The sequence below is a fragment of the Podarcis raffonei genome, chromosome 3, assembly GCF_027172205.1.
Source record: "Podarcis raffonei isolate rPodRaf1 chromosome 3, rPodRaf1.pri, whole genome shotgun sequence".
NCBI classification, from domain to species: Eukaryota; Metazoa; Chordata; class Lepidosauria; order Squamata; family Lacertidae; genus Podarcis; species Podarcis raffonei.
Window position 1 is genome coordinate 92,359,055 of NC_070604.1, and position 27,973 is coordinate 92,387,027.

Sequence of the window (27,973 nt, forward strand, 5' to 3'; positions counted from 1 at the left end):
TGTTCTCTTAGAATGGCAATGGCGCCCACCTGAGAGGTGCCAGAACTGAGTTCCAGCAAGTTCTGGCTTAAAAAACAAGCAAACCCTGAATTTATATATTTACTTATGCCTCACCTTTTTCCCTGATAGGGACTCAAGGCAGCTTACAGATAAAAAAATAAGATAGCCAAAACATACAGGAAAACAATCATCAAAACAGTTAAAGATTGATAGGATTTTATCTATCTATAATCTATAAAAAAACATAACAGATAATTGCAAGAAGAACAGCCAGGCACTAGCATTTTCACTAAAAGCAGACAGTTGCCCAAAGCCTGTCAGAAGAAAGACAACAAGGAGGGAGCCAGTCTAACTTCTCTAGGCAGGGAGTTCCAAAGTCTGGGAGCCACCACTGAAAAGGCCTTCCCCTTCTCCACAGAGCTAATGGCTAGTAATGGCTAGCCATAATGGCTAGTAACCACTGATCCCTTAACCCCCATGATTTTGCATAATTCTCTTTTAAAGCTATCCAAGTTGGTGGCTCTGGCTGGCTTCTGTGGGAGTGAGATCCACACTTCAGCTATGCAGAGCTATCCCGGAGTTAGCATGCATTTCCTCCTGACTCGTAGCCGTTGATGCCCTTTAATTCTCCTTTGGTTTGAGAAATCCCTTTTAAAGGCCGCCAAGTCACACCTTGTGGCAGTGAGTTCCACAGGTTATGTGGTTGGTTTGTAAAGATGTCATTTCTTTTGCCTCTCTTGAACAGTTATTTAGGGGTGTACAGTATAATCACTAGAAGCGCCCTCAGACAGACTCTCTGCCTGCGGTATTTTCTTAAGAGACTTCTAAAATCCTCGCTCAAATCCTCGTTCTGCCCTCTAGGTGGCGCAATGCGTTCTCCAGCTCCGCGCCTTTGGCTTTGCAGGCACCTCTGAGGAAGCTTTGGCTAGGCTGGCGTTGGGTGTAGCTGAGTCCGCCACCCACTGCGGTGCTGCGTTCTATAGCTTTCTATCTCTACGGTGAATTTTTGCTGGCGGCTGAGCGACAAGTCTTTCCGGGAGAGCGGACATAGAGCTATTAAAATGCAGAGGTGGAGGTGACAAGTCTGCGCAACCGATGAGGGCCGCTGCCGTCGCTCTCCACCTCCAGCGGCGGGTTCTCTGCTCCCCGGTCGATTTCCATTTAAACAGCCATCTGTTTTGCAAGAGAGGCTGCTGGCTGCTATTGCTGCCGGCTGGTCCTGCGGCAGAAGAATTTATTCTTTGCAGATTAGCTCATCAGCCCTCGCCCTTCAACTGGAAAGCCTGCAGAAAAGTGGAGCTCAGAACGCAATTGATTTATCAAAGCATCTCCCTTTCTGAGCTTTTTTTCAACAATCATAAAATTGCTCCTATGCCAAGCAATGAAGTGATAAGGAGGAAAGAATACTGGCAATCGATTTAGCTTTGCACCTTGGAGATTTCCACTAGAGAGCTATCTATTTGATTTGATTTTTTTTATGACCTTCTTCTTCCGTTTAATGCAGATCAGACAGGACAGGAACAATTGGTAGCATTTCTTGCTAAATTACAAAAATGTTCAGCTGGCTGGGTAATGAAGACGGGCGAATGAAGGACCCGGAGGTGTATCAGACTGTGAGTGGAGGTCTTAAAAAACTGTACAAAACCAAGCTTCTCCCTCTAGAAGAATACTACAAATTCCACGCCTTTCATTCACCTGCCTTGGAAGATGCAGACTTTGACAACAAGCCGATGGTCCTTCTTGTTGGGCAGTATTCCACCGGGAAGACCACCTTCATAAGGTAAAACGTGGCAGCTCTTTACCTTCCAGGTGTACACTAGGGTGTATTGTTAGAAGTGCATGCATGTATGAAATATCCCTATGTTCATCTTTCAGGATAAATATTTAGCTGCTAATTGTGTTCTTTGTTTCTGGCTTGTGACTTTCAAGGTTATTATTCTTCCGGCCTGTGCTTTGATCACACTCCAAAAACACTGGCTCAAAGGAAAATCTCACATGTCAGCTTCCAGGCAATGATTTGTTTGCAGGGAGGTTAGAGGGTGCTGGGTTCAAGTAATGGTTATCCCACGCTTTTCCTATGCCTTTCCCCATCACTTTCCTTATTGCAAACAGTCCAGGGTTTTTTTTGGGGGGGGGAGCAGGTTTGCTGTGCAAGACCTGCCAATCAACTATCATTGCACTACCTGAATTTGCAGGTGTGTGACTGAATCTAGCCCGGAAATAGCAGCAGTCTGGAATCCCCTCCTGCAGCTCTGTAAATAGTCTCCTGGTGAAATGTAGAAGACCTCTATGCAAACATAAATGAATTAATCCATGCAAGAATGAAAGGCTATTCAAATGATCATATCACCACTGGGAAACAAGTTGTGCTAATTCTGTTTTTGACAGAAACTCACTGTTGTACATTTGTTACCTTTTGCATATAACTGGGGGGAAAGGTTCAGAAAAGAGCAACACCTTGATGATCAAGGTGATGGAGGAAAAGGTTGCAGCATTTGGGACTTTTTAGTCTAGGAGAAAGGTGAGGAAGAGGTGAGATGATCCAGACGGGCACTTCTTTTGCTCTTCCATGTCATTGCTTCAGACCCGCCCATTCCTTCCTATTCTGTAGTGAGGTTGTGCTGTCTCTGGAGCTTAGTTAGCAGCAGTCTTCCTTGTTATCAATGTAGCCTATTCTGATGTGAAACTGTTTTACCTGGGGGGTAAGTACCAAAATGGATTGTACATGGTTGATCTTTCAACACTGTCTTCTGCTTTTAAACCAAACGGAATAGCAGACACGTAATGGTCTCCTTTAAAGTCCTTCAGAATGTTAAGCAGGACTTTAGAGATGCGATTAAAAGATGCATGATGTAAAATCATAGAAACTTAGAGTTGGAAGAGACCCTGAGGATCATCTTTCCAGCCTAATCCCCTGCAGTGAACCAGCAACCTTGGCATGATCAGCCCCACACTCTAACCAACTGAGCTATCCAGGCCCAGATTAAATTTGGACCCGACAGATTAAAAACCTTTGGTGGCTATCCATGATACCATAATCCTTTAAGCTGCATCTAAAGACAATTGGCTGAAGAGCCTCAGTTTAGTCTTCAATCTTCCTTCCTGACATCTTGAGCTATCTGCTTTAGATCAAGGGGAAGGGTCAAATGAAATTGTCAGCGTCACGACCAGTGGATGAGGTTGCAGAGGCATGGCCGGGAAATCTGGTTTTTGGTATTCCTACACGGGTTTGGAAACTGAAAAGGAAAAAGAGGCTTGCTGTGCTTAAGGTCAATGGAGTATATCTGTCTGGTTCCAGGGGAATCCAACTGCGTTTTCTTTGCAGATCTCTTATGCCAGCCCTCCCTTAAAATCCTTCCTGCTGTGTACTCATTTTCTCACCCCAGACTGCCTTCTCTGAGTTCCAAAGTGTGCAAACTGCCTGCTGGAGCTGAACTATCCAGCTTCACCTTCCTTTTAAATTTAAGTGCATTACTATCTGCTAATGAGCATGATCCAAACTGTAGTTGAACGCAGTAGCCTTTATGTATTGTTTGCATGGGGCAGAGAAGGCAAGAAGGGACAGTAGAGTCACAGTGCTCTGTATATTGTCATCCCTGCTTACTCGGCTAGAAGTGATTCCCGAAGGAGAAGAAGAAGAAGAAGAAGAAGAAGAAGAAGAAGAAGAAGAAGAAGAAGAAGAAAATAGCTTTGGCTTGAGTCCACTAACCTTGTTCATAACAAATTTCCTTTTTATTTATTTAGCAAGATTTCTATACCACTTAATCAAAACAGAAATCGCAAGTGGCTTACATAAAAATTGTATTAACTATTCCTTTAAAAATACAGTGGTACCTCGGGTTAAGAACTTAATTCATTCCGGAGGTCCGTTCTTAACCTGAAACTGTTCTTAACCTGAAGCACTACTTTATCTAATGGGGCCTCCCGCTGCCACCACACCGCCGGAGCACGATTTCTGTTCTCATCCTGAAGCAAAGTTCTTAACCTGAAGCACTATTTCTGGGTTAGCAGTCTGTAACCTGAAATGTATGTAACCCAAGATACCACTGTAACCATAAAGTAGACTTTTAAAATACTAGGTTGTAGCCAAAGAAAGTTATCCTATTAACACAAGGATTTCTGTCTGTGTGATTAGGCTTCTTCTCCCCCAGTGGCGTGGCGTGGGTTGTCAGCACCCAGGGCAAGGCAAGTAATTTGCGCCCCCTAACCCGTGGATTTTAGGTAGGGGCAGAGAGCTGCGAGTGCAAGCGCACACCCCCCCAGATGTTGCGCCCGGTGCGGCCGGCCCCCCCTGCACCCCCCACGCTACGCCACTGTTCTCCCCGCATGTTCCCTGAGTCTGTTCTGAGGGTTCCCCTAACTCTCCAGAACACTTTTGGGAGGGGAGGTGCATGGGGGAAGAGGAAATCTCCTATTGCGCAGGTGGAAATCCCTGCACTAATGGGCCAATTTTGCTGGATACAATCCTTCAGACATCATAAAATTATCCAAGTATAGATGAAATCAATAGGTTTTAAAAACAAATGCACCTAATGAAATTGCATGCCTGGGTAAGCTTGCTTAAGCAGAAAAGGGTTTTAGCAGATGTCAAAAGCAGTACAACCAAGGCACCTGCCTAATATCAATGTTATTAATAAAATAAACACAAACTGACTACTGCAGTGCTGGCTGCCCATGTGGGCTGTGTTAAAAAACCTTCTCCTTTTATTTGCAGCTTAACCACTCTTTCCACCTTGGAGGTGATGTGCTCTTCTTCCTTGGAGATTTTTAAGCAGAAATTGATGTCCATCTGTTGTGTATGATTTAGTTGAAACTCTTGCTCTACAATTCTATGGCTCAATATCACCCACAAGTTTTGTTTTGTTTTCATTGTGCCATTCCTTTCACTGGGCATATCTACCCTAGAATCATAGAATTGTAGACTTGGAAAGGATTGCCCAACCCTCTGCAATACTGAAAATGGTATAAAACTTAAAATAGCACAAAACCAATATGGCTGTCATGGTTTCATTCAAAGTATCCTGGGAGTTGGAGTTTAGAGAACGTGCTGCAAACGTGCTGTTAGAGGTCTCTCTCTATACACACACACACACACACACAACTCTGTTATTGAGCTACAGGTCTCAGCAGAGAAGAAATGACCACAAAAACCAGCCCAGGTTCTGGCCTGTGAAGTATCTATAGAAATAAAAATTGTGAATAGAGCAGGCCAAATTAAACCAACATGTTTATGCAGGGCTGTCCAGAGTACTGCCTGGTCAGGTGTTAATGGGTGAGTTTCACTTGTTAAGACTTGAAGGCTGTGGTCAAGGTTCTTGGATGGATGCAGGCATTGTGTGTTCTCAACCCTTAGCCCTCGTGGCTGATAACATCTGGCAGGGAGGTAATTAATCTCTCTGAGAGAAGTGTCCCAGGCTGTGCTATTTTTCTTGATATTTTTTTCACCATGAACACCTCCCTTGTTCTCTTAGAATGGTGATGGTGCCCACTTGAGAGTTCTCAGAACTGAGTTCTGTTGAGTTCTGACTGAAAAAAGCCCTGGTCCCAGGCCACCTGAAAGCTACGGCAGTGATACTACTCCTTAAGAAATCCTCTTTGGTCCCAGAACTATAGGTTCTGCTTGTTCCCCTTCCTGAACATTGCCCTTGAGTTGGTGGATCAACTCCAGACAGCCTTGAACAAGATGGATATTTTAGGTCTATATCAACCAGTAGTACCAGGGTTCATGGTGGTTTTGACACAAAAACTGCCTTGGTTGCCCCATATGATGACCTATGTCAGAAGAGTCTCTACAATCTCTCAGCCTCATGATTCAATCAACCATGGTATCTTTCTGTGGAAACTGTCTGAATTGGGAGTAGAGGCCACCACTGCTGTGAGTCCACTCCTACTTGGATGGTTTCAGGATGTTGTGTTTGTGCGGGGGGGGGGGGGGCGGAGATAATGGTTGGTCCCATGATGTCTTCAAAAAGGGAGTTCCACAGAGTTCAGTTTTATTCCTTATGTTGTTTAATATTTACATGAAACCGCTGAGTGGGGTCACCTAGAGTTCTTGACTGTGTTGCCATCAGTATGCTGACGACACACAACCCTACTTCTCTTCTCAGTCAGCCTAGCCTCAGTAACGGACTGGATGAGAGCCAACAAACCCAAGCTCAATCTATATAAGCCTAAGGTGCTATTGGTGGGAAGTTAATGCTGAAGGTTCTGAGCTGTCTTCAAGAGCAGCCCCACCTAGAACATACTGCAATAGTCTAACTGAAAAAGTTGCCAAGGTGCTTCTGTTTCACTTGACCAGGCTGAATATAGAAGGCACCACTGCTCTTCAAGCAACACAGAGAAGAATATCAACTTGCCAGCATGTGATTCTTCCACCAGCAGTGAATGCATCATGCTTCACTGATGTGTTGTTTGATGTCCTGGCACAGTCTGTTGCTCACAACAACTTCCTTGTCTCTCTTCTTCCTCACTCTCAATATAATAAAATCCTTGTTCTGCTGAATTCTTGTTGCACCATTTCCTCAGCAATCCTTGGGCAAATGTTGCTGGCTAGGTTTTGCTGCCACTTGACCTAACTGGCTCTCCGTTTTTCTTCTGTACTTCATGCAACATCAGATTCTTCTGAAAAGTCCCAGTCAGAGCCAGACTGGATGTGATGCTGTTCACATCATTTCAGTCTTGCGTGTACCCCACCCACCCTTACAGACACACACTCCAGAGAGATTCCGTCTGTGTGGACCCAGATTAGCACTGTGCAAGACAGGTGGGGGCTGTTATTTGCAATGGGAAGAAAGCACCCATTGCTGATTGAAAAAACAATCCTTTCTGCTCGTTGCAAATAGTAGGATGTGGGGTGGTGGAGATTATTCACACTGGGCATGCAGCAGAGGCAAAGGATTAAAGCCACACACCCCGTGCATCACAGTCCTGATCCAGCTCTGCCCCACACCCCACAAACTATAACTATACAAGACCAAACAACATCAACAACACCACTTCTAGATTGGACTGTGTTCTGGCTAATTTGACTATGGGCTGATTCGCCTGCACAAATTGTTACATTTATGTACATGCCACAAAGGAATGTTTTGCCGTCATACTCATGATTTGCAGGGAAGATACAACCCTCCACACGCTTGGACATGCAGTGGACAAGAGGTAAGGAGAGCCATGCCTAGCCATTCCTGGCACATGTCCACTTGGTGGCTCACATATGCAGATTTCCTTCTGAGCTTGTGGTATTCACTGAACGGTGAGCATTGGTTTCTAGAGCAATAGCCATCATTGCAGAAGTGGAATCAACTCTGATGCTCCCAGACAGTGTTGAATCTTCTCATAATTTAGTGCTTTTCCTTAATGAACAACTTGAAAAGAAGTTGTTACTAAGCGCAGCAGTGGCAACACCTCCTTCTGTTTCGTCAAGCCAGCATATTTCCTGGAGCACATCACCCCATTAATATTTTTATATATCCATCCATCACTGCCCACTATTTTTTTTTAAAAAATGTAAATATAACAAAGAGGAAACAAAATGCAAACATTGCCAACTATCATCAACAATGCAAATATCTTAGCCATCCTCATTTCATGATATTCAGCAGGATTCCTTCACATAAACAGCCCTGTGGAAACCCTGTGCACAGGGAAATAAGTCCACCTTGCATACAGAATATTTATAATGGTGTGATGCTGAATTCCACCTGTAGATTTTAGGCTGTATATGTCCACATGGGTTAAAGAAATTATTTATAATAAGCAATTTTTTAAAAATTCTTGGAAATTTGAGTCTGTATGCCTCACTGAATGTTATGTCTTCAGAGACATGCTCCTTTTCCCCTTATATGTGAAAACATTTGAATGAGGGGACAGTATCCTACAGTACTAATGATCTCAGGGACTCTGGATATCTGGAAAACTGGATAATTGGATGATGGGACTCTGGATTATTTAGCATCTGCCAAGAAATTAGACTAACATTGCATGCTTTGAATGGCTGTATCAAATGTGCTGGGGGGAAATTGGCAAAAAAATAAGAGATGCTTTCAAACCCAAGGGCCCTTAAAGCATGAGGATGTCCTCCCAGTGGAGACCTGACCTTCTCGGTTGGTCCAGAAGGCAGACCACCAGATTCCCAGACCCCTCTTCTGATTAATGTGAAGCATAAGTGGTTGGTGCTGGAAATAAGTGTGGATACTTCTCCAGTTGAGCAGTCCTTAGGATTTCCAAAGGCTCTTATCTTGACTTTACTCCCTGCTTCTTTTTTAATCCTCTTCCAGGGGACAAATAGCTCACAATAGAAAGCACTTCCAGGTAGCAGTCTGCTAACTTGCTAAAAACTGCTGAGGGTGGAGAAGATGGTTCTTTTAGGGAGGCTTGCTGTGATGCTGAACCTTTGCTGTTGAAATGGCTCTGGGCCTTCCTTTCTCCAAAGGTTTGGCAGAGCCTGGATCTGACTGTCGCTTGCTTTGTGATATTCCTAGCTGTCTGGATCCACATCCTGCTCCCCCTGGATTTTCTGCTGTCTGCAAAAGAATGATTGTGTTCAGTTTGCCTCATGACTGGAGCCAGCAGACAGGCTGTCCATGCAGCTGCTGCCTGCCTCCATATATCACATGCTTGCTTGTGATGTATTGAGATTGCTTATATACGATAAGCCATTCCCCACCCTGCTCCTCTGAGTGTCTTCAGGAAGACACAGAAGTGAGTGATAGGGAAAGTGTTGTGTAATTGGTGGTTTATGGTTGCCTTTGGCAGGAAATATACTGAAAGGCTTTTATTATTTTTGGAAGTTAACTCCCCTGACCCTTCAAACACAAGAGGCTTTGCAGATCCACAGCACAATAGCTCAGTTGGCAGAGCAGGAGGCTTTTAATCTCAAGGTTGTGGGTTCGAGCCCCACGCTGGGCAAAAGATTCCTGCATTGCAGAGGGTTGGACTAGATGACCCTCGTGCCCCTTTATACTCTATGAGTGTATGAACATCTGATAGATCTTGCCTTTCCCTTAAGTTCCCAGGGAGATCCCCAAGTCATACTTTTGGGTCTAGCACAGAGCAAGACGAGTCTGTGTCTCCAGCTTCCAGCATCAAAAACTGTCTCCTACACAGTCCCCCTTTGGCCTAATATTTTCCAACCAACCAGGTGAGATGGAAAAAGAAACTGGTCTTACTGGTTCCACAGCCCCTTCTACTAGATGCTAAGTTTCCCTTGATACAAAATCACAGCCCTGGAAGGGACCCACGGATATCCTGCAGATTGACCTTATAACAAAATGAAATAGTTTTAATATCACAAATCTGGTGCTGTGCAACAATTTTGAAGGAATCTAGCTCCACACCTGCAACCACTAACAAGCCTCTGAGCATTCTATATGTCCACATCTAAGCTGAACCAATGACACATCCTGTGCTTCTTGTTTATTTCTAGGTACCTTCTTGAACAAGATTTCCCTGGGATGAGGATTGGGCCAGAACCTACAACTGACTCCTTCATTGCTGTGATGCAGGGCGATACAGAGGGCATCATTCCTGGAAATGCATTGGTAGTGGATCCCAGAAAACCCTTCAGGAAACTTAATGCCTTTGGCAATGCCTTCTTGAACAGGTCAGTATGGCATCAGGATGCTTTGCAATGCTGCTATCATGATAGAAATATATTGGGCTTGAATTGGATAAAAGTTGGGTGTTGTGGATAAGAATGCACTCTGTATACTTCAGAAATCCTCTTCCAAATTTCTTGCTGGATTTTGTACCTAACCCTGTCCTCAGCGTTGAGCCAATATAGCAGGAGTTCTCCACTAGTCAGTTGTTTGATTTTCAAAGTTTATAGCAGTCTGCTCTTTGCTGCAGCTTACTGTTCATTTGCCTCTGAGCTCGTATGCATTATTAAATACGGCAGCAACCAAAAAACAAAACAAAACAGCATTGATGTCACTGTGTGCGCTATTGGTAAAATGCCGCACAAGTCTCATAATGCAATTGCTGCATCAGAATTGCTAGCTTGCTGTGTTTTTGTCAATGGACATTGAAATGGGAGCAGGAAAAGAAAAAAGCAGAGGGGGGCTGAAAGCTGTGACAAACTGTGTTCTTTGGTTCTGGAGATTAATTTAAAACTCTTTGTAGTTAAAGAGTTCTGAAGGAGTGAGACACAGGCCAAAGTGAATGAGAGAAATGACAATAACAGAGTAGGGGGAATTCTTATTGTCACTATTTAGCCTGGTCCTCCAGTACAAGAAAAAAATTGCAAACTACAAGCCATGCACATGGAACGTGGTTCTGTCTATGCAATGCAGATTACAGAGCACAATTTGCTGAGCTTGTAGCTTGGAAAAAATGGTTGCAAGTGAGAGTAGCCACTTATGTATAAGTAGTAAGGTTAAGGCTTATTGGGAAATGATATACAATGAAATGAAAAGGATGTTTAAAATAACATTTGTAAAAAAAAAAAACCAGAAGCCTTTCTCTTGGGTATTATAGGGATAGAACTACCTAAATTGTATAGAAATTTATTCATGTATGCAACTACAGCGGCAAGATTGTAACTTCCCCCAAAATGGAAAGAAGAAGAAGTCCCAGCAAAGGAAGAATAGATACAAAAACTTATGGAATATGCAGAAATGGCAAAACTTACTGGAAGAATAAGAAATCAAGATAACAAACTTTTTATAAAAGAATGGAAATGGTTTATTTAATAGTTACAGATAAACTGTAAACAGATAAAAACACTGTTAGGATTATTATAATAACCTGCAGCTACATAAGAGTATGCCAACAAAGGTCCGTATAGTTAAAGCCATGGTTTTCCCAGTAGTGATGTATGGAAGTGAGAGCTGGACCATCAAGAAGGCTGATCACCGAAGAATTGATGCTTTTGACTTATGGTGCTGGAGGAGACTCTTGAGAGTCCCATGGACTGCAAGAAGATCAAACCGATCCATTCTTAAGGAAATCAGCCCTGAGTGCTCACTGGAAGGACAGATCGTGAAGCCGAGGCTCCAATACTTTGGCCACATCATGAGAAGAGAAGACTTACTGGAAAAGACCCTGATGTTGGGAAAGATGGAGGGCACAAGGAGAAGGGGGCGACAGAGGACGAGATGGTTGGACAGTGTTCTCGAAGCTACGAACATGAGCCTGACCAAACTGCAGGAGGCAGTGGAAGACAGAAGTGCCTGGCGTGCTCTGGTACATGGGGTCACGAAGAGTCGGACACGACTAAACAACAACAACAACAACAACAACAACAACAACAACATAAGAGTATATATTTAAAGAAGATAAATAAATGAGTAAGTTAATTTGGATATGCAGAAGATATTAAAATTAAATTTAAGGAACCACAGAAAGAGGGGGAAGGAAGTCAAGTTTTAAAATGTTAAAATAATTACAAAATCAGTGAAATGTATAAATCTGCAAAGTATAAATAAAAGTTTAAAAAAGTAAAATGTATAAGTATAAATCTTGCTCCTGAAATGGAGCAGGCCTGCACTAATTTGTTTTAGCATCTATCCCCATGTAGGTTATAGCGAGTGATTGTCCTGTTTGGAGTGGAAATATTGATGTTAATAGATATGACTAACTTAGGTGCATTTATTTCAGTGGGTCTGAAAAGTACTTAGACAAAGCGTAGTGTTTTGTGACAAATGAACATAAACGAGGGAGGCCATAGTTGGGCGTTGCGATCTGCTGGGAGCAATGTGAGATGCCATGCTCTGGGGCAGGGAACATGTGGCTAATAGCCATGGTGGTCATGTTCTGCCTCCACCGCAGGAGGTAGCGATGCCTCTGGGACTCACAGGAGGAGAAAGTACTGCTGCATTGAGGTCCTGCTCTTGGGCTTCCCATAGGCATCTGGTTGGCCACTGTGAGAACAGGTTGCTGGACCAGATGAGCCTTGCCCTGATCCAGCAGGACTCGTGTTATGTTTGCTGCCAGGGTCTCCACCTCTTTGCAACCGAAACATCTTTTTAACAAGGAAAGAGGAACAAACTGAGATTGGAAACTATGGCCCTAAGCAGGCTAGTAGACACAGCTTTCTGCTGGGGAGTATGGGAATCGAATGGAGAGGCAGACCTACCATATTTTTCCATGTATAAGACACCCCCATGAATAAGACACTCCCTATTTTGGGGGGACTCAAATTTAAGAAAATGAGGGTGGAATTACCCAGGGTTGTTGAGCTTTCTTTAGGGGGGGGTTGCCAAAAAATCGCACACCCCGCATGTGACACAAATTTCACCTATTGTCTCCTCTCTGGCAGAAGCTGCTAATCGCCTGCCCAGTTGCCGCAGCGTCAGCCAATCAGTGCCAACCATTGACGCAGCAACCAGTAACATGCCCAATAGCCGCTGACAGCCACGGCAGCAACCAATCAAACGTCCACCCTATGCACTATCCATGTATAAGACGACCCCAACTTTTTAGCAGAAAAAACCCAAGTCTTATGCAGAGAAAAGTACGCTAATTAGAATTCTGTGTTATCTGGATGCTGGTCTACATGGTCCTTTGGTTCTTCTTATCATCAAAGTCAACAAATGACCATGCTGCAATGAAGCTGGTATTCTGCAAAGTTTCTGCCACTCACCCAGTTCGTCCTGCTCTTTGCTGGGGAAATGGGTTAAACTGTACAATGTGAGTCATGACTTGAATACTCTAGAGATATGCATTACTCTAGTGGTTTAGGAAGAAGGAAGAACCTCTGGCAGACAGTGGATTCTGGATGATTTAACGAGTTCCCTCCCCCTCCCACCCAGTTCTTTAAGATGTATGGTATGCGGAACAAGAAGCCAGATTAGAAATGGCTAAAATGTTTTTCCTGTTCCCTAGAAATCTATGCGTGTTGTTCTTGAAAGTTCATGTTCCTTCTTGTCTGACAGAGTGGAACCAAATGGAAGAACAAAAGCCTTTGGATGCAGGCAGCAGCTGTAGCTGTAAATGGTGCTATGCTGTTTTTATTGTAATTATTTATATGGTTTGTAATAGATCATACACACAAACACACACACACATATATAGTTTTAATTCTATCAATGCTTACTTGTTTTCTAATGATTGTTTCTCCCCCGCCCCCCGGCAAAGTTTCTAGCAGTTCTTATTTTTGGCCTTAGTCTCGTCATGGGGAGAGGGTAGGGTACAAATAAATATATCATAATCATAATAATAACTCGCCCTCCTCCTATCTCACCAGAGATTGTGGGACTCGCACCCCTCTTTCATCCATAATCACTGAGCACAGTGACTGGGGCTCCTGAGAGTTGTAGTTCAATAGCAGCTGGAGGGCATCCAGTTGAGGATGGAAACTGGCAACATGCTCCTTCAGACATGCATGGCCACTCTTTCCTTTCAGCCGCTCTCACATCTGTTCTACCTTCTGAATGTACAGTAGCCTCCGCGGGTTCCTATTTCTGTTCACCCATTTGTGCAGATGATTGAAGTAAGCCCGCTGCAGATCAAAGGATAAGAAGAGTTTCAATTTGATATCCCACTTTATCACTACCCAAAGAAGTCTCAAAGCGGCTAACATTCTCCTTTCCCTTCCTCCCCCACAACAAACACTCTGTGAGGTGAGTGGGGCTGAGAGACTTCAAAGAAGTGTGTCTAGCCCAAGGTCACCCAGCAGCTGCATGTGAAGGAGCGGAGACACAAACCCGGTTCACCAGATTACGGGTTTACTTCTCTTAACCAATACACCACACTCTTAACCACTACACCACACTGATAAAAGGTAAAGGACCCCTGGATGGTTAAGTCCAGTCAAAGGCGACTATTGGGGTTGCGGCGCTCATCTCACTTCAGGCCGAGGGAGCAGGCATTTGTCCACAGACAGCTTTCCGGGTCATGTGGCCAGCATGAATAAACCACTACTGGCGCACGGAGGACTGTGACGGAAACCAGAGTGCACGGAAATGCCATTTACCTTCCCACCACAGCGGTACCAATCTATCTACTTGCACTGGCATGCTTTCGAACTGCTAGGTTGGCAGGAGCTGGGAAAGAGCAACAGGAGCTCACTCCGTCATGGGGATTCGAACCGCCGACCTTCCGATTGGCAAGCCCAAGACAGTGGTTTAGACCACAGCGCCACCCACGTCCCTTGATCAAGGGATAGTGTTATGCTTCAGTGTTGAAATTTTAGTTCTGTTTATCTGCTGATTCATCAGTAATGAATAGATCGGGGTGGTGCATATAATTGTGATAGAATGAAGGTAGGCGATGAACAGGGCTGCATGCCACTTGATGTGGGAAGATGGGTTTTGAAAGAAGATGCTTTGTTTGTTCATGCAAAGAGATTTATGTTTAATATGATTCAAATAGCTAGAGTGGAGAACTTGAATACCTCACCAAGGATTGCGCTGGAAATACACATATGTGCTTGAAACACGATGTAAATTATACTAGTCACTCCTACTATTTATATCTTTTAATGTAGCAGTATGTGCATATGAAGCTTCATATCCCAAACACCTACCAGATTCTTATTCCAGAAATCCTACCTTTTTTTCTCTAGCTCTGGTTGTTGTTTTTTAATCACCATACTAAATTTTAAAATCTTGATATATTTTCATATTGTGGTAACCTGCGAAAGAATCTTCATTATCTTTTTCTCTGCACATTAAATAATGGGAACTTGTGCTTAGCATTCTATAATCTGGGTGGCATAGACTGATCTCTTTTTCTGACTGTCAGCTTTGACAGCTCCTGCCTGGATGCAGGGGTCTGGACCAGGGGACCCTCTTCTGCCCTTGTATTTGCACATAAATCTGAAGACTGACATGCAGCATTTTGCATGAATAAGCATTCTATTCCTGCTGAAGACCTTTCATACTTCAAAAATGTAGGGTTGTGAATAAAGAGCTGATCCCCAATGAGCAAGCGCTTGGTTTTGTCTGGATTTTGACAGGCATCTTATATAAAATGCCAGCTTCCAAAAAATATTTGGCAGGTAGACACTCGTTTTTTATTTATTTACCGTATGTGTGTGTTTATATGCCATGAAATGCCAAAGTAGGCATCTAAGCAGTCATCGTTAAAATTCACATTGTTAAAATCTGTTATCTTCCCCACTCCGCCCCATTATTGTACTTGCTGTAACGTTTTATTGTGTTTTTCCCCTCCCTTCACCTCTCTCCGTAGATTTATGTGTGCTCAGCTGCCAAATCCTGTTTTGGAGAGTATCAGTATTATTGATACACCAGGGATCCTTTCAGGGGAGAAACAAAGAATAAGCCGAGGTAAGGTAAAGGTGCAGCTTCTTATTTTGGAGGGGGCGGATTAACATAGGTGCAGTTCTTTTGGTTTCAGCTTATGACTTGTTTCAAAATGCACAAGTCAAGACGGCGGCCTTACAATACTGTTCATTTGATCACTGATGTGGAATGTTCTAGAAAGCTTTAAAACGGATCTCAGAGGGGAAATCGGGACAGACTTTCTGCATCTCCTAGGTAAAATTTACTGCACCACTGCAGCAGAAGGGAATAGCTCATGTTTTGAATGCTTTCCGCAATATGAAAAATCCTCAACACAGAGAAGAGTCATGCACTGTTGAGGGGAAAGAGTCTTAACCTCACTCGAGGCAGACAATGTGGTGCCCTTAGATGTTGCTGGACTACAACTCCCATCATCCTTGACCATTGGCCAAGCTAGATGGGGATGATGGGAGTTGTAGTCCAACAACACCTGGAACCTTATACTTCATTTCTGTGTGTAGGCATGTTTTTCAAAATGGGAGATCATTCGAACTTGAGATGCTTCCCCCTCAGGCCCAATAGTTTGGAACCTGCACCAATTAACTTCTATGAATGTGTCCATTGTAAGTTACAAGCTTAAAGTAAATGTGTGTAATTATTATATTATTTGATTTATATCATTTTCTTCTTTCAGTTCTCCTGAGTTTGTTTGCCATGTTAAAAAAATAACCAGAAATAAAATATTTTCTATAAATTTCTGCACAAATATTCCCTCAACTAGAAATCAGTGTTTATCAGGATTAGATGACTCTTGTGGTCCCTTCCAACTCTACAGTTCTATGAGTCTAGGAAATAGCTGTTGTCCTTTTGGGACACAAGGCCTGTTCGTTTAGGCCATTATTCCTTCAAGCATCCTCTAGATGGGCTGTTTGTTATCCAGATTTCCATTGTCCAGGTTTCTTCATTTAACAAGTGTCTGATTTCATTTTCCTCCAGCCAAAGAAATGGGTTATAGCAGTCTGCACAGATGCCCATATGGAGGTATTTACATCAGAGCAGCCACCTGCTTTCTATAGCCTTGGCTATTTTGTTCATAAAGCTAAATGCTTTGAAAAGAGCAATGAACTATTCAGGCATGTAGCAAACTAATCCTCACCATACGCACTGCATTGGGGTCTTTTAAACAGGGTTGCTGTTACTAAATATTTGGGATTGTGGGTTTGGCTCCAGTCTAGTCAAAGAAAACGTAGGATTGATCTAGAAGGTAAAATCGCCAAATGGTCCAGGCCTAACTAAAATGGGTGAATTCTTCAACTTCATTGGCCCCACAACACCCTGTGATTGTTTAATAACAATTCAAGCGTGCTTAATTACACATTTAGATTGCTCTTGAGAATTTTGGCCTGCTGAGATACTTTCCTTAATGGGATCTGAAAACTTGATTGTGCATTAAACGAAAGCAGAGACTTTAGTCACAAGACTTGGTTGAAGTAGAGAGTCAGTGTGGCTTAGTGGATAGAGTATTGGACTAGAACCTGGGAGACCAGAGTTCAAATCCCTACACAGCCTTGGAGCTGACTGGGTGACCTTGGGGCCAGTCACCGTCTCTTAGTTTAACTTAGCTCACGGGATTGTTGTGAGGATAAAATGGGGAGGGGGGGCCATGTATGCCACCTTGAGCTCCTTTGAGGGAAGGTGGGATATAAATTTAATGATGAAATCAAATAAAGACTTTTCACCAAATTTAGCTTCTGATATTGAGTGGCTTACATAACAGAGGCAACGCCAGCATGTGCAGATTAAGGCTTCCTGGTATGTTCACAGGAAGTGAGGGGAAATGGTCAGGCCTTCTGGCCTAGTGTAAGCTAGGCAACTGTCGCCACAGCTGTGCCACACTCCTAGATAAAGCCATAATTTTAACAGCAGCAACTCACTTGCAGCTTCTTACTATCACAGCACTGGAGAGCTTGTTTCTAACTGCTAATTTAAAACGTGATGCTAGGATCTTTAAAATGTAGCCTTGGGCTATGGTCACATCCACAGTATATGTTTAAAGTGTGTAGCTCCCCCCCCCCAAAGAATTCTGGGAACAATAGTTTGTTAAGGGGGCTTAAAGAAGAGAAATTATCCCGTTCAGCCTAGCTGCCAAAATAGAAATGTAGAGCCTCTGGTCTTGGCTAAGACCCTGGGATAGCTCAGCCAGTAGAGCATGAGACTCTTAATCTCAGGGTTATGGGTTTGAACCCCATGTTAGGCAAAAGACTGCTGCATTGCACAGGGTTGGACTAGATGACCCCCCAACTCTACAATTCTATGATCTAAGTAAAGTGATGGACCAGTTAGAGCCCACCATTTGCCTATCTTTCCCCAGGTGTTGGAATAACTATGATTCTAGCTGTAAACCATGTTACCAGATCTGCACCACCTTGCAAGATTATATTAAATAACTGAATGTGGCCCCCAGAGAGCTGCTCAGAAAGGAATGTGGCCCTCAGACTGCAGAAGGTTCCCCTGCCATATGGCCTTGTCTCTGTTCTTATGGGGATGTCTTCTTTCCCCAAAAGGTTATGACTTTGCTGCTGTCCTTGAGTGGTTTGCCGAGCGGGTGGACCGCATCATTCTCCTCTTTGACGCCCACAAGCTAGACATCTCGGACGAGTTCTCGGAAGTCATCAAAGCCCTGAAGAACCATGAAGATAAAATGAGGGTTGTGCTCAACAAAGCAGACCAGATCGAGACCCAGCAGCTTATGAGGGTTTATGGCGCTCTCATGTGGTCTCTGGGGAAGATTGTCAACACGCCTGAGGTAGTCAGAGTCTATATCGGTTCCTTCTGGTCACACCAGTTGCTCATCCCAGATAACCGCAAGCTTTTTGAGGCAGAGGAGCAAGACCTTTTCAAAGATATCCAAAGTTTGCCCCGCAATGCTGCTCTTCGGAAACTGAATGATCTCATTAAACGGGCACGGCTGGCCAAGGTGAGTCTCTCCAAGTGGCTCTGCCCAGGTTTTACTTTTTGATTTCTTTTATTATTATTATTTTAAAACATCTTTACTGAAAGTTCAAAAAGTACATAACTATATGTGCACCAGACATGGTGAGATGCAAACGAAAAAGAGAAATAGAAATAGAACCCATCCAGAAGGGAAAACAAGGGGGGGGGGATCCAAAACTGTATATTTTACAAGGTTGTTGCTGTACTTCACCAGATCTTAACCTATTACAGTATTGTAAGAATGGATTCCAAATATCATTGAATTTGTCCATGGCAAGTCTGTGTTTATATGCGAGTTGTTCATATGTTGCGAGTTTATATGTCTTCAATCCAATTGTAGAAGGGAGCCACATTTTTATTTTTTCCAATTCATCAGTATGAATTGCTGTGGTACGGAGAGCCCACTCATATTGTCCTTTCGTAAGGTTCCATGTGCTGGGTATATAATTCAAGAGGATATTTTGCTGTGAGATGCTGTAGGAAAGGAGAAGGAAGGGAGAAGAAAATGAGAATGAAGCACAGATGATCCGCTGGAAGGGTACATTATGTTAGCTGTGTTCTGGTGATCCCATTGTTGCAAACACATAAAATATGTACCCACCCTCTGAAATGCCCTTAGGTTCATGCGTACATCATTAGCTCACTTAAGAAGGAAATGCCATCAGTGTTTGGCAAAGACAATAAGAAGAAAGAACTCGTGAACAATTTGAGGGAGATCTATGGACAGATCGTACAGGAGCATCAGATTTCACCAGGAGACTTTCCTAATCTGAAGAAGATGCAGGTAAGGGCCAGAAGCAATAGAATCCCAGAACCGTGGCAGAATCTGCTCCATTTCAATTGCGCAGAATAAGTTTGGAGCAAAGATGAACACTGCTGCTGTGTCTGTTGCAGAAGCATACCTAGGGTCCCTTGCACCCTTGGAAAGGAGCTGTATTGGCACATGTACACACATACACACACACACACACCCAAAAAAATCACCTTTGAGCCACAGTGCAAGAAGGGCTGGAAGCTACTTTCATGTTTGATCTTGCCACGATCGCAGTGGCGCATCGCCACACAGAGATGTGTCATACACTCCGTAGTTTGATAGGTAATTTTGGTGCGCCCCCAGCGGAGGCTGGTTTCACCAACATCTGCTCTGTTGGGACATTTTGGTTCAAAAGGAATGTTTTAACCTGAAAGACAACCTAGTTTTTCGTTTAGAGTATTATTCTGAAGGGGAAGAGCCGCTGTGCTTCTAAAATCCAGAATGACAGACATCTTAGTCTGTCGTAGTCAAAACGTAAGTGCCCCATGGCACCCAAAAGACAGCGCACACAATGCAGGATAAGCTTTCGCTGGCCAAATCTCACTTTGTCAAATGCATGAGGTGGTCTTCTAAGTAGGCAGATTTATATAGTGTGAGGCTAACAATAGCAATAGGCTTGGTTTAGTTTATTACTTTTCCTCCACATTCCCACAAAGTTATTCACAGTGGCTTACAGAATAGACGATTGCAAACATTGAAGCAATATAAAAATAGAAATGAGCACAGATCTATAAATAGCGACCGGCAAACAAAATTGAAAGGATCACGGCGTTAGAATCAAAAGCTGTAAAAAGCCAAGGTCAGTAGCATTTTAAAACACACACCATACGGCTGACTGAAATATAAAAGTATTCAATAAGCAGCTGATAGCAGATGAAGAAGGGATCTGCCTGGATTGTTGTAGCCACTCCTCTTATGTTGAATGGTACACTGAACAATAAAACAGTCCTCACCCGCCACTTCTGTTTGTGATGTTCTTTTCAGGAACAGCTGCAAGCTCAGGATTTCAGCAAGTTCCAGCCCCTAAAGACCAAGTTGCTGGATGCAGTAGAGGATATGCTGACCAATGACATCGCACAGCTCATGGTCCTGGTGCGTCAGGAGGAGTCCCGGAGGCCTACTCAGATGGTGAAAGGGGGAGCCTTTGAAGGCACCCTCCACGGCCCATTTGGACATGGCTATGGGGAAGGGGCAGGAGAAGGAATTGATGATGCGGATTGGGTGGTGGCCAGAGATAAGCCCCTGTACGACGAGATCTTCTACACGCTGTCACCCGTTGATGGGAAAATAACGGGGGCCAATGCCAAAAGGGAGATGGTGAAGTCCAAGCTGCCTAACTCAGTGCTGGGCAAGATATGGAAACTCTCTGATATCGATGAGGATGGGATGCTGGACGATGAGGAATTTGCTTTGGCGAATCATCTTATAAAAGTGAAGCTGGAAGGCCATGAGCTTCCTGGGAACCTCCCATCCCATCTCATCCCCCCATCTAAGAGGAAACTAGCTGGGTGAGAAGCCACCAGAAAGAAAATGGGGAACAGGGAAGGGAAGGGAAGGGAAGGGAATGTACCAAAGTTGTGCCTGCAGTGATGCTAGGTCACCTTTTGGCTTAGAACTGTTTTCAGATGTGAAGAGGAAACTGTTGTGAAGCAAAGCCCCAGTACTTTCTCATGATGAGATGCAACTAGCTCTGTCCTGGTATCTTCCAGGCTTCCATGTATTTGTTGATAAGAACTGATACAGATTGAAGGTGCAAAGTTGGCTGGGATCTGGGAAGCTTTGTGATAGTTTCTGTCACTGTTCAGTCAAGCAATGTCTGAAATTCCTGTTGCATATATCCCTGATGCTTTAGAAAAACATTCTAATCCCAGATAGACCCCAAAACTCTGGATGGGAGTTGTGCTTAAAACTTACCTAGATCTTAAGTATTTTTGTGAAATAGTCTTTACTTTCTGTTCAGCCTTCCTGTCTGTTGTGCCTTTTTAAAAAAAATTATTGAGTACAGGAAGCCTACAATTTACAAGGGGGTTTCTTTCTGGAAAGCCAAAAGCATGTATAGTCAAGAGACAGTGGGTTCAATGGCAAGTGGAATTGCCAAAGTCTCCCCTCCAGACACCTGCCCCCTTTCTATGCCATTTTTAATTTTTTGTTTCGTTTTGCCAACCACTTAAAGCTGAATGTGCACAGGTTAAATGCATGTATGTTGCAGGCTTACTGTACACATTTGTCTGCAGAATATCTCTGGAGAACCAGCCCACAGGAAAATCACCCCCCCCCCAGGCACCTGCATTTTCTTATAGGTTCTTGGTGAGAAACCTGCATTGAAAATGCCACATCTTTCCATTGCTTTGGAAATGCTGGGTTCGAACCAAGAGCCTTAAATCCTTTTCTAGTTAATGGGGTGCCAGTTTGTAAGTCTGTGCCACTGTACTTCTGTGACTTTAGTCTGAGAACAGTGGTGCAGCTGGGAGAATGGGGTAGAAAGAGTGAGAGCTTAGGAGTTCAAGAGACTCCCTTGCAAGGAAATGATGGCAAGATCAGAGGCAGGAGATCAAGGTTTTTGACAAGGAGAGCAACTCTTCCTGGCATTTCCTATCCTTAAAACAGGACAGTGCATTTCACATCACATTTGAATTATGGTCAAGCATGGTTTTGGGCTAACATTTAGTGTGTTTACATTCCATCACAGATATTGATGTTGCAACAGAAATGACAAATCTCTACTCTTTCATTGTCTGTTCAGCCCATGTAAGACATCTGTCCCCAGAACACCCATTTGCACATTGGTCAGAGGACAGTGATCTTGCTGTTGCTTGTGGGCTTCCCATAGGTATTTGGTTGGCCACTGTACTGAATGCTGTATTGCATAGAGCTTTCATCTGACCCAGCAGGCCTCTTCTGTTCTGTCCTCTTCCCACCTGCAACCTTCATCTTTGACTTAACCCTAGGATAAGTATTCTGAACCTTGTCTAGACAGAATAGCCAAGGTATTTTCTGCTGCTCTTTCTCAGCCTTATTTCAAATCATTCCTTTTTCTCCACCCCATTATTTAGCTGGTGTCTGGGTAGAGATTCGAGTCTATGTGGGTTTTGTTGATGCTGAGAAGGTGGATGAAGACAGAACAACATAATTTATTTTATACCTGCCCTAACATTCTGTAGACAAACATGATTCTCTTCAAAGCCCCTGCTTTGTGTGCCTCCCCAATTGAGATGAGGTGGTGGCTACTAAGCAGAGGACCTTCTTGCTGGTGTCTTCTCTATGGTCTTTCCATTGTCAAGTGAAACTTATTCACCCGGGACTTTAAACAACTAGCTTTTAAAGGAACTAAAACCTGGGCCTTGATTTTGCGGCCTGTGTTTTTATTTTATCCAGCTGTTTGTTGAATGGTTGCATTTCTCTCTGACAAAAATGAAAGTTATTTGCTGCGTTTTATTGTTTTCATTGATTGCATTGTATGTCAATATTGTATTTTAGGCTTTGTCCTGTAAGCCACCCAGGGGAGATGTGTTGATAGTTGGCTATATAACTATAATAAAATTAACAATAAATATTCAGTGTGTAAAAACAACCTTATTGCAATGCATTTATCACGACTTACGTTTATGCATTCATCCTGTTCACAGTCTTATTCTCCACTATGGTGAGATGTACTCTGTATTTAAATTGATAAATAAATTTGTATCTGTGCCCTATAAATTAGCAGTTGCAGTTTTTATACAGATCTGTGTCCTCTTTTTCGGCAGTGCCTAAGTGGTAGCTCTAAAGTGTGAACTGGATTAATTTGGGGCAATCTTTTGTGCCCCATTCCCCACTGTGTGCCATGCTACTAAACTGCAAAAGTCTGCAGGCTAGCCAGAACGTCCCCTGATTTTGCCTGTAAAATCAGTGAATTCCACCTTTCAATGTAAGCCTCTTTGGTGGAGCTTCCTTTTTTAGCCAGAAAGTATGAAGCTCAGTGTGAGGTCCTGAGTCTTCTGAAGGTAATTTCAGCAGGCAAGCCTTTCCTTCCTTTCCTTTCCTTTCCTTTCCTTTCCTTTCCTTTCCTTGTTCTTGAATGTAAGAACTGTTTCCATCAAAATCTTCACATACTGAAGCTATGTTTAAAAACACACATAGACATGTCTGTAGGAGAGGAAATGGTCAATACCTCTTTTAGACAATCCACAATTTGTGATGCTTGGGCATCCATAGCTTTTAAAAAGTATCATGGTTTGAGCACCCTTTGATGGAAATATAAGGGTGCAATGTGGAAATGAAGGTAATTGAAGTATTTCCTTTTTTTAAGCTGGGGTTATCAATCTGTTGCATTTAAAATAGTTTTTATTGTATTGTAAGCCGCCTTAAAGGTATTAGCCCTGAAGGGTGGCTAAAAATGCTTTATTAGAAACAATAACAAATATTCTGCAGAAGAAAGCAATCGGAGAGCCATTCACATCTATTTAAAGCGTGTGGTTTCCCCAAAGCATCTCAAATGTCCAGGTGGGATGTTCATAGGCTTCATTTACAACTATGTATTAAGAGGATAAATGGCTCCATTTAGATTAAGATGCCAGCCTTGGCCATTCCCCACAGACACCTGAAGCTGTTTGTAGTTTCCCATGCTATATCATTCTTATGTATGTTGGAAGCACAGCTATGATTTGGGGCTCTTCAATCAGTCCCGGTTTCCCTGAGAGTCAGATAAGCAGGCAATGCCCATGAATGTGCAAACAGTACTTTAACCTGACCCTTGCAGTTGCTTCATCACAGAGTAAACACTCAAGGGGACTCCTGCTGACATTGCTTCAGGTTGCTTTCTCTGCTTCCATTAGCAGCCGTTCACTCTGATAGTGCAGACAAGATCATGCGCTTCCTCGCTCGACTCCTCACCTTAGCTTTTCTGGGTTTCATTTCCCTGTTGTGGTGGAGGCACCTTCTCTGGAGAAACACAGCACAGAACCAAGGTAGGATTCACCGCCACCATAAGAAGACAATCCAAGAAACAATTATAGCCTAATGCAGTCCAGCAATGTATTCTCGTTCTGTCAAGTGCCTCTGAGTTCAGTCATCAAGCGTACTAGAGGACAGGGGTTGTACTTTTAATAATTATTTAGAATGAAGGATTCTGACAGAGGAAGCTTTTCGCACTTCTGTAGCCTTTTGCTGCAGTAGTTGTGGTAGTTCTGTAGAATATCTCATATGGTGAGATATTCATAAATGCCCATTCCTTGGTCCTGTTTACTCAAGTAAATTATATGTGCTTTTAGTCTTCTATTTAACATTCAAATTGACTGGAGAGCCAATGTGGTATGGTGGTTATTGTACTAGACTAGGAACTGGGAGACCAGTGTTCGAATCCTCATTCAATCATGAGGCTCACTGGGTGACATTGGGCCAGTCACTGCCTCTCCACCTAACCTACCTCACCGGGTTGTTGTGAGGATAAAATGGGGACGGGAGAACCAGGTACACCACCTCAAGCTCCTTGGAGGGAAAGATGGGATATAAATGCAATAAGATAACGAAATCATAATTTGAAAGCATTTGACAGATTCATGCATGGCATCTAAAAAACAAAGCACATCCATTTTGATTAGTAATAGGCAATAAAACAACTGAATAGTAATTCTGCTGCCGTGCAAGCCAGTGAGAATAATTTAATCCTGGGTCCACAGTCCTTAGCACCCTTCCCTTGCACAAACTCCGCTCCCTCCTCCGATCCTATTTTGCAGGCAGATTGGCCATGGAGGATGCGGAAGAAGATGTCCCACAGACATTTGACAGTCTCCTGCATATTCAGCAGCTCAGGAAAAAGGCGCTGAGGTCCTTCTGCAGCGAAAGAGGTAAAATCACCCGACTCCCACCTACCCAACAGGAAGCTTCCCAGGCCCTGTCTTCAATTATGGTGGACCACAAACTGCACTTCCTGTATTGCAAAACTCCAGCCACTGGGGTGGAAGGCTGGGAGCGGCTGTTGGAGATGCTTCTGGAGAAAAATGTTAGCCTGCAGCTGCCAATTCCTCACCACCAGCAGTTTGGCAGCCAAAAGGCACTGAGTGAGTATAACCGGACCTCCATGGAGGCTATAATGCAGTCCTACACCAAAGTGATGTTTGTCAGGGAGCCTTTCCAGAGACTTATCTCCGCTTACATGCATGGGATGGCAGACGGCCTAAACTTCAAGGAGTTCGTTCAGTACATCTTATACAGCGGGACCAGGAATCGCAGCATGGAGTGGACACCGTCGGTCAGTCTGTGCAGACCGTGCCTCGTGCGGTATGACTACGTAATAATGTTTGGGTTCCTTGACAACGAGGTGCGCCATTTAATGCTCCGGGCTGGGCTTCCAGAGAATATCCGGATCCCTGAGTTCATAGACTCCAAAATCCGGTGGACCTATCGCTGGCTAGAAGAGCAGATGCTCAGCCAACTGTCCCTCAGGGAGAGGAAAGGACTATGCCACTTTTTCCGGTTTGACTATCAAGCATTTCGCTTTCCCCGCAGTTTGCTCTGGAACCTCACTTGCATTCCAGGAAGTGGTTAGGGTTGTTTTGGCTGGAAGAACAGAGAAAGGCCTTTACTGTGATCAAATGCAGCAGAAATTAGCTGGTCTAGTGACAGCTTCTTTTGTATACAGAATGGGGATCTACGTTACTCGTTGGTCAGCAGAGATTCCTGGTCAGCATCTATTTTTCCTGAAGAGCTACTTTGAAAGCATGAGTGAGAAATAGCGTGCAGCCTCAGCCTGCTATTTTGTTGTTGTTTAGTCGTTTAGTCATGTCTGACTCTTCATGACCCCATGGACCAGAGCACACAAGGCACTCCTGTCTTCCACTGCCTCCTGCAGTTTGGTCAAACTCAGCCTGCTATAGTGAACTCCATATATGTTTTATTGCCACAAATGGCACTTTCCCCATATCTCTTGCCTCTAGGTTGGCAACATGGAACATGCAGCACCTCCCAGGGCTGGATTTTACTTACAGGTCTCCAGTTGCTGACCTAATACAAGTTTCGCAGTGATGAACAAAATGAATGGTGTGCGTATACTTCTTAGGAAGCAGGTGATAAAGTAAATTTTCTGCTGGCTCTCTTGTGAATCTTATGTTTTCTTCACAGGCTGTGTTCTGATTGTGTTATTTTCCCATATATATATTTCTTAGTTTGTGGCCATAATAAAACCTAATCCATCCATCCTTACTGTATCTGGTATCCATTCAATCTTTTGAGACCCCTCCTTCCATACAGTGGTACCTTGGTTCCAAAACACCTTGGTTCTCAAATGCCTTGGTTCTCAAACGCCGAAAACCTTGCTTTTGGAACGCTTTGGTTTTGGTAACACTGTATTCCTTTTTTAATTAGTGCTTAAAGGGCAGTAAGTTCATGGTTGTTTTTGGAATACTTTGATGATGATGATGATGATTTATATACCACCCATCCAGCTGGGTTTCCCCAGCCACTCTGGGCAGCTCCCAACAGAGAAACACTATGGGAGTTTAAAGCACTATTAACACTAGTTTTTGGAACTGTTTTTGTGCACATGTTCTTCCCACACGTGGCACACGATTTTCTGCTCTAAGATTCTGGCATAGAACCATCAAGGTGAGATGTCCAGTAAACCATATAGGCCAACTCTCTGCTGGATGCAGGAAAGCCAGAGCTGAAACAACCCCCAACAACTGGCTGTGTAGCCTTTGCTTCAAGACCTCTAGTGGGGAAGAGTCCACCCCACTCTAGGGAATTGCTTCCATAGCAATTGAACTGCTATTACATGCCCTAGAACATGAGAAAGGAATCTGCAGCCCTTAAAAGGTTGCTGGATAACAACTCCCATCATCCCCAACCATTGGGCCATGCTTGATGGGGCTGATGGGAACTTGTCTAACAGCATGTGGGGGGCCACGTAAGACAGGCCTGCTGGATCAGGCTAATGGCTCATCTAGTCCTGCATCCTGTTCTCACAGTGGCCAGCCAGATGCCTGTGGGAAGCCCGAAAGCAGGACACAAGCACAACAGCACTGTGTTCCCTGCAGTTCCTAGTAAAGGCCTTCGACTAAATGGAATGGAACTAAACCATCCAATTAGTAGTACTGACTTAAGAGCAGGGACTTAAATCAGGTTCTCTTTCCCTGCTTTATAAGTGACCAGGACCCACAATGGAGCGATGCAAGAAGCAACAAGGATCGATTCTGAGGTAATCAGAAGTCGGGAGCAGATGTGGCCTCCTGTCTACCTCATTTCGATATGTGCACCCTTTTGCTTTCTCCCATATGTGTACATGCTTGACATTCTTCTCATGTTATAAATTGGGTGGTGTTATAAATGACTGTTTAGGATAGGGAATGCCAATGCAAAGGGCAAGAAAATCTTCTGCCCTCCATATGAACATTTTGTGGCACAGCCATGCACAATGTAGAGCCCCCATAATAATGACAATATTTTCCTTGTGGGTAATTTAGCAAACGTGCAAAGTGCTTTTCAAATCACATTTATTTCCCCCCCAAATAGTTCATTTCAAGCAGGGTTCCTTATACATTCAGATCACGAAGACACTAATTCATGAGAGAGTTCATTTAAAAGATTCTATAAAGTCCTCAGTTTCAGCAAAACTACGTGCTTCCTGGTAACTTGTCGTTATTACCATGGACTAACAATTGTAGGTCAGAGTTACTATTGCTTCATATTTTCCAGAGTATCGCACTACAGGCTTTCAGTTTGCTTCTATGCTTGGCAAGTTATTATGTAGACCAGCGAGAGAAACCTCAGCCTTTGTCCTACAAAAGGTACTGTTAAAAAGAACCCTTCATGGGTCAGAAACCTGTAGAAAAGCCATGGGTTGGTTTATGAGAGCAAATGTCAAGGATGGATCTTCTTGCATAAGAGAAAGTCACACTTTAAGCTGCAGTACAGAATTATTGCACTGGGGATGGACTCTGAATATGCCCACTCCACAAGTATTACACAAACCACAAAAGTCAGGCGAGTTAACACCAGCGCGGGAAAA

The 27,973-nt window shown here is 43.6% G+C and overlaps 2 protein-coding genes across 2 annotated transcripts; both read left to right on the forward strand.

Moving 5' to 3' along the window:
- The first annotated feature begins 949 nt into the window (after positions 1–949).
- Positions 950–22,683, forward strand: EHD3 (EH domain containing 3). The gene is made up of 6 exons (XM_053383011.1): positions 950–1,780; positions 9,425–9,601; positions 15,130–15,227; positions 17,747–18,159; positions 18,796–18,960; positions 19,975–22,683. The coding sequence occupies exons 1-6, from the start codon at positions 1,554–1,556 to the stop codon at positions 20,500–20,502; spliced, it is 1,608 nt and encodes a 535-aa protein (XP_053238986.1). The 5' UTR covers positions 950–1,553; the 3' UTR covers positions 20,503–22,683.
- A 1,137-nt stretch (positions 22,684–23,820) lies between these two features.
- On the forward strand, positions 23,821–25,712 carry LOC128411049 (carbohydrate sulfotransferase 8-like). The gene is made up of 2 exons (XM_053383014.1): positions 23,821–23,936; positions 24,705–25,712. The coding sequence occupies exons 1-2, from the start codon at positions 23,837–23,839 to the stop codon at positions 25,514–25,516; spliced, it is 912 nt and encodes a 303-aa protein (XP_053238989.1). The 5' UTR covers positions 23,821–23,836; the 3' UTR covers positions 25,517–25,712.
- Positions 25,713–27,973: the final 2,261 nt, after the last annotated feature.

Coding starts and splice junctions, on each gene's coding strand:
- EHD3 (XM_053383011.1), top strand. CDS start 1,554: ATGTTCAGCTGGCTGGGTAATGAAGACGGGCGAATGAAGGACCCGGAG. Junction 9,602..15,129: donor GGCAATGCCTTCTTGAACAG/GTCAGTATGGCA, acceptor CTCTCTCCGTAG/ATTTATGTGTGCTCAGCTGC. Junction 15,228..17,746: donor GAAACAAAGAATAAGCCGAG/GTAAGGTAAAGG, acceptor TTTCCCCAAAAG/GTTATGACTTTGCTGCTGTC.
- LOC128411049 (XM_053383014.1), top strand. CDS start 23,837: ATGCGCTTCCTCGCTCGACTCCTCACCTTAGCTTTTCTGGGTTTCATT. Junction 23,937..24,704: donor AAACACAGCACAGAACCAAG/GTAGGATTCACC, acceptor CCTATTTTGCAG/GCAGATTGGCCATGGAGGAT.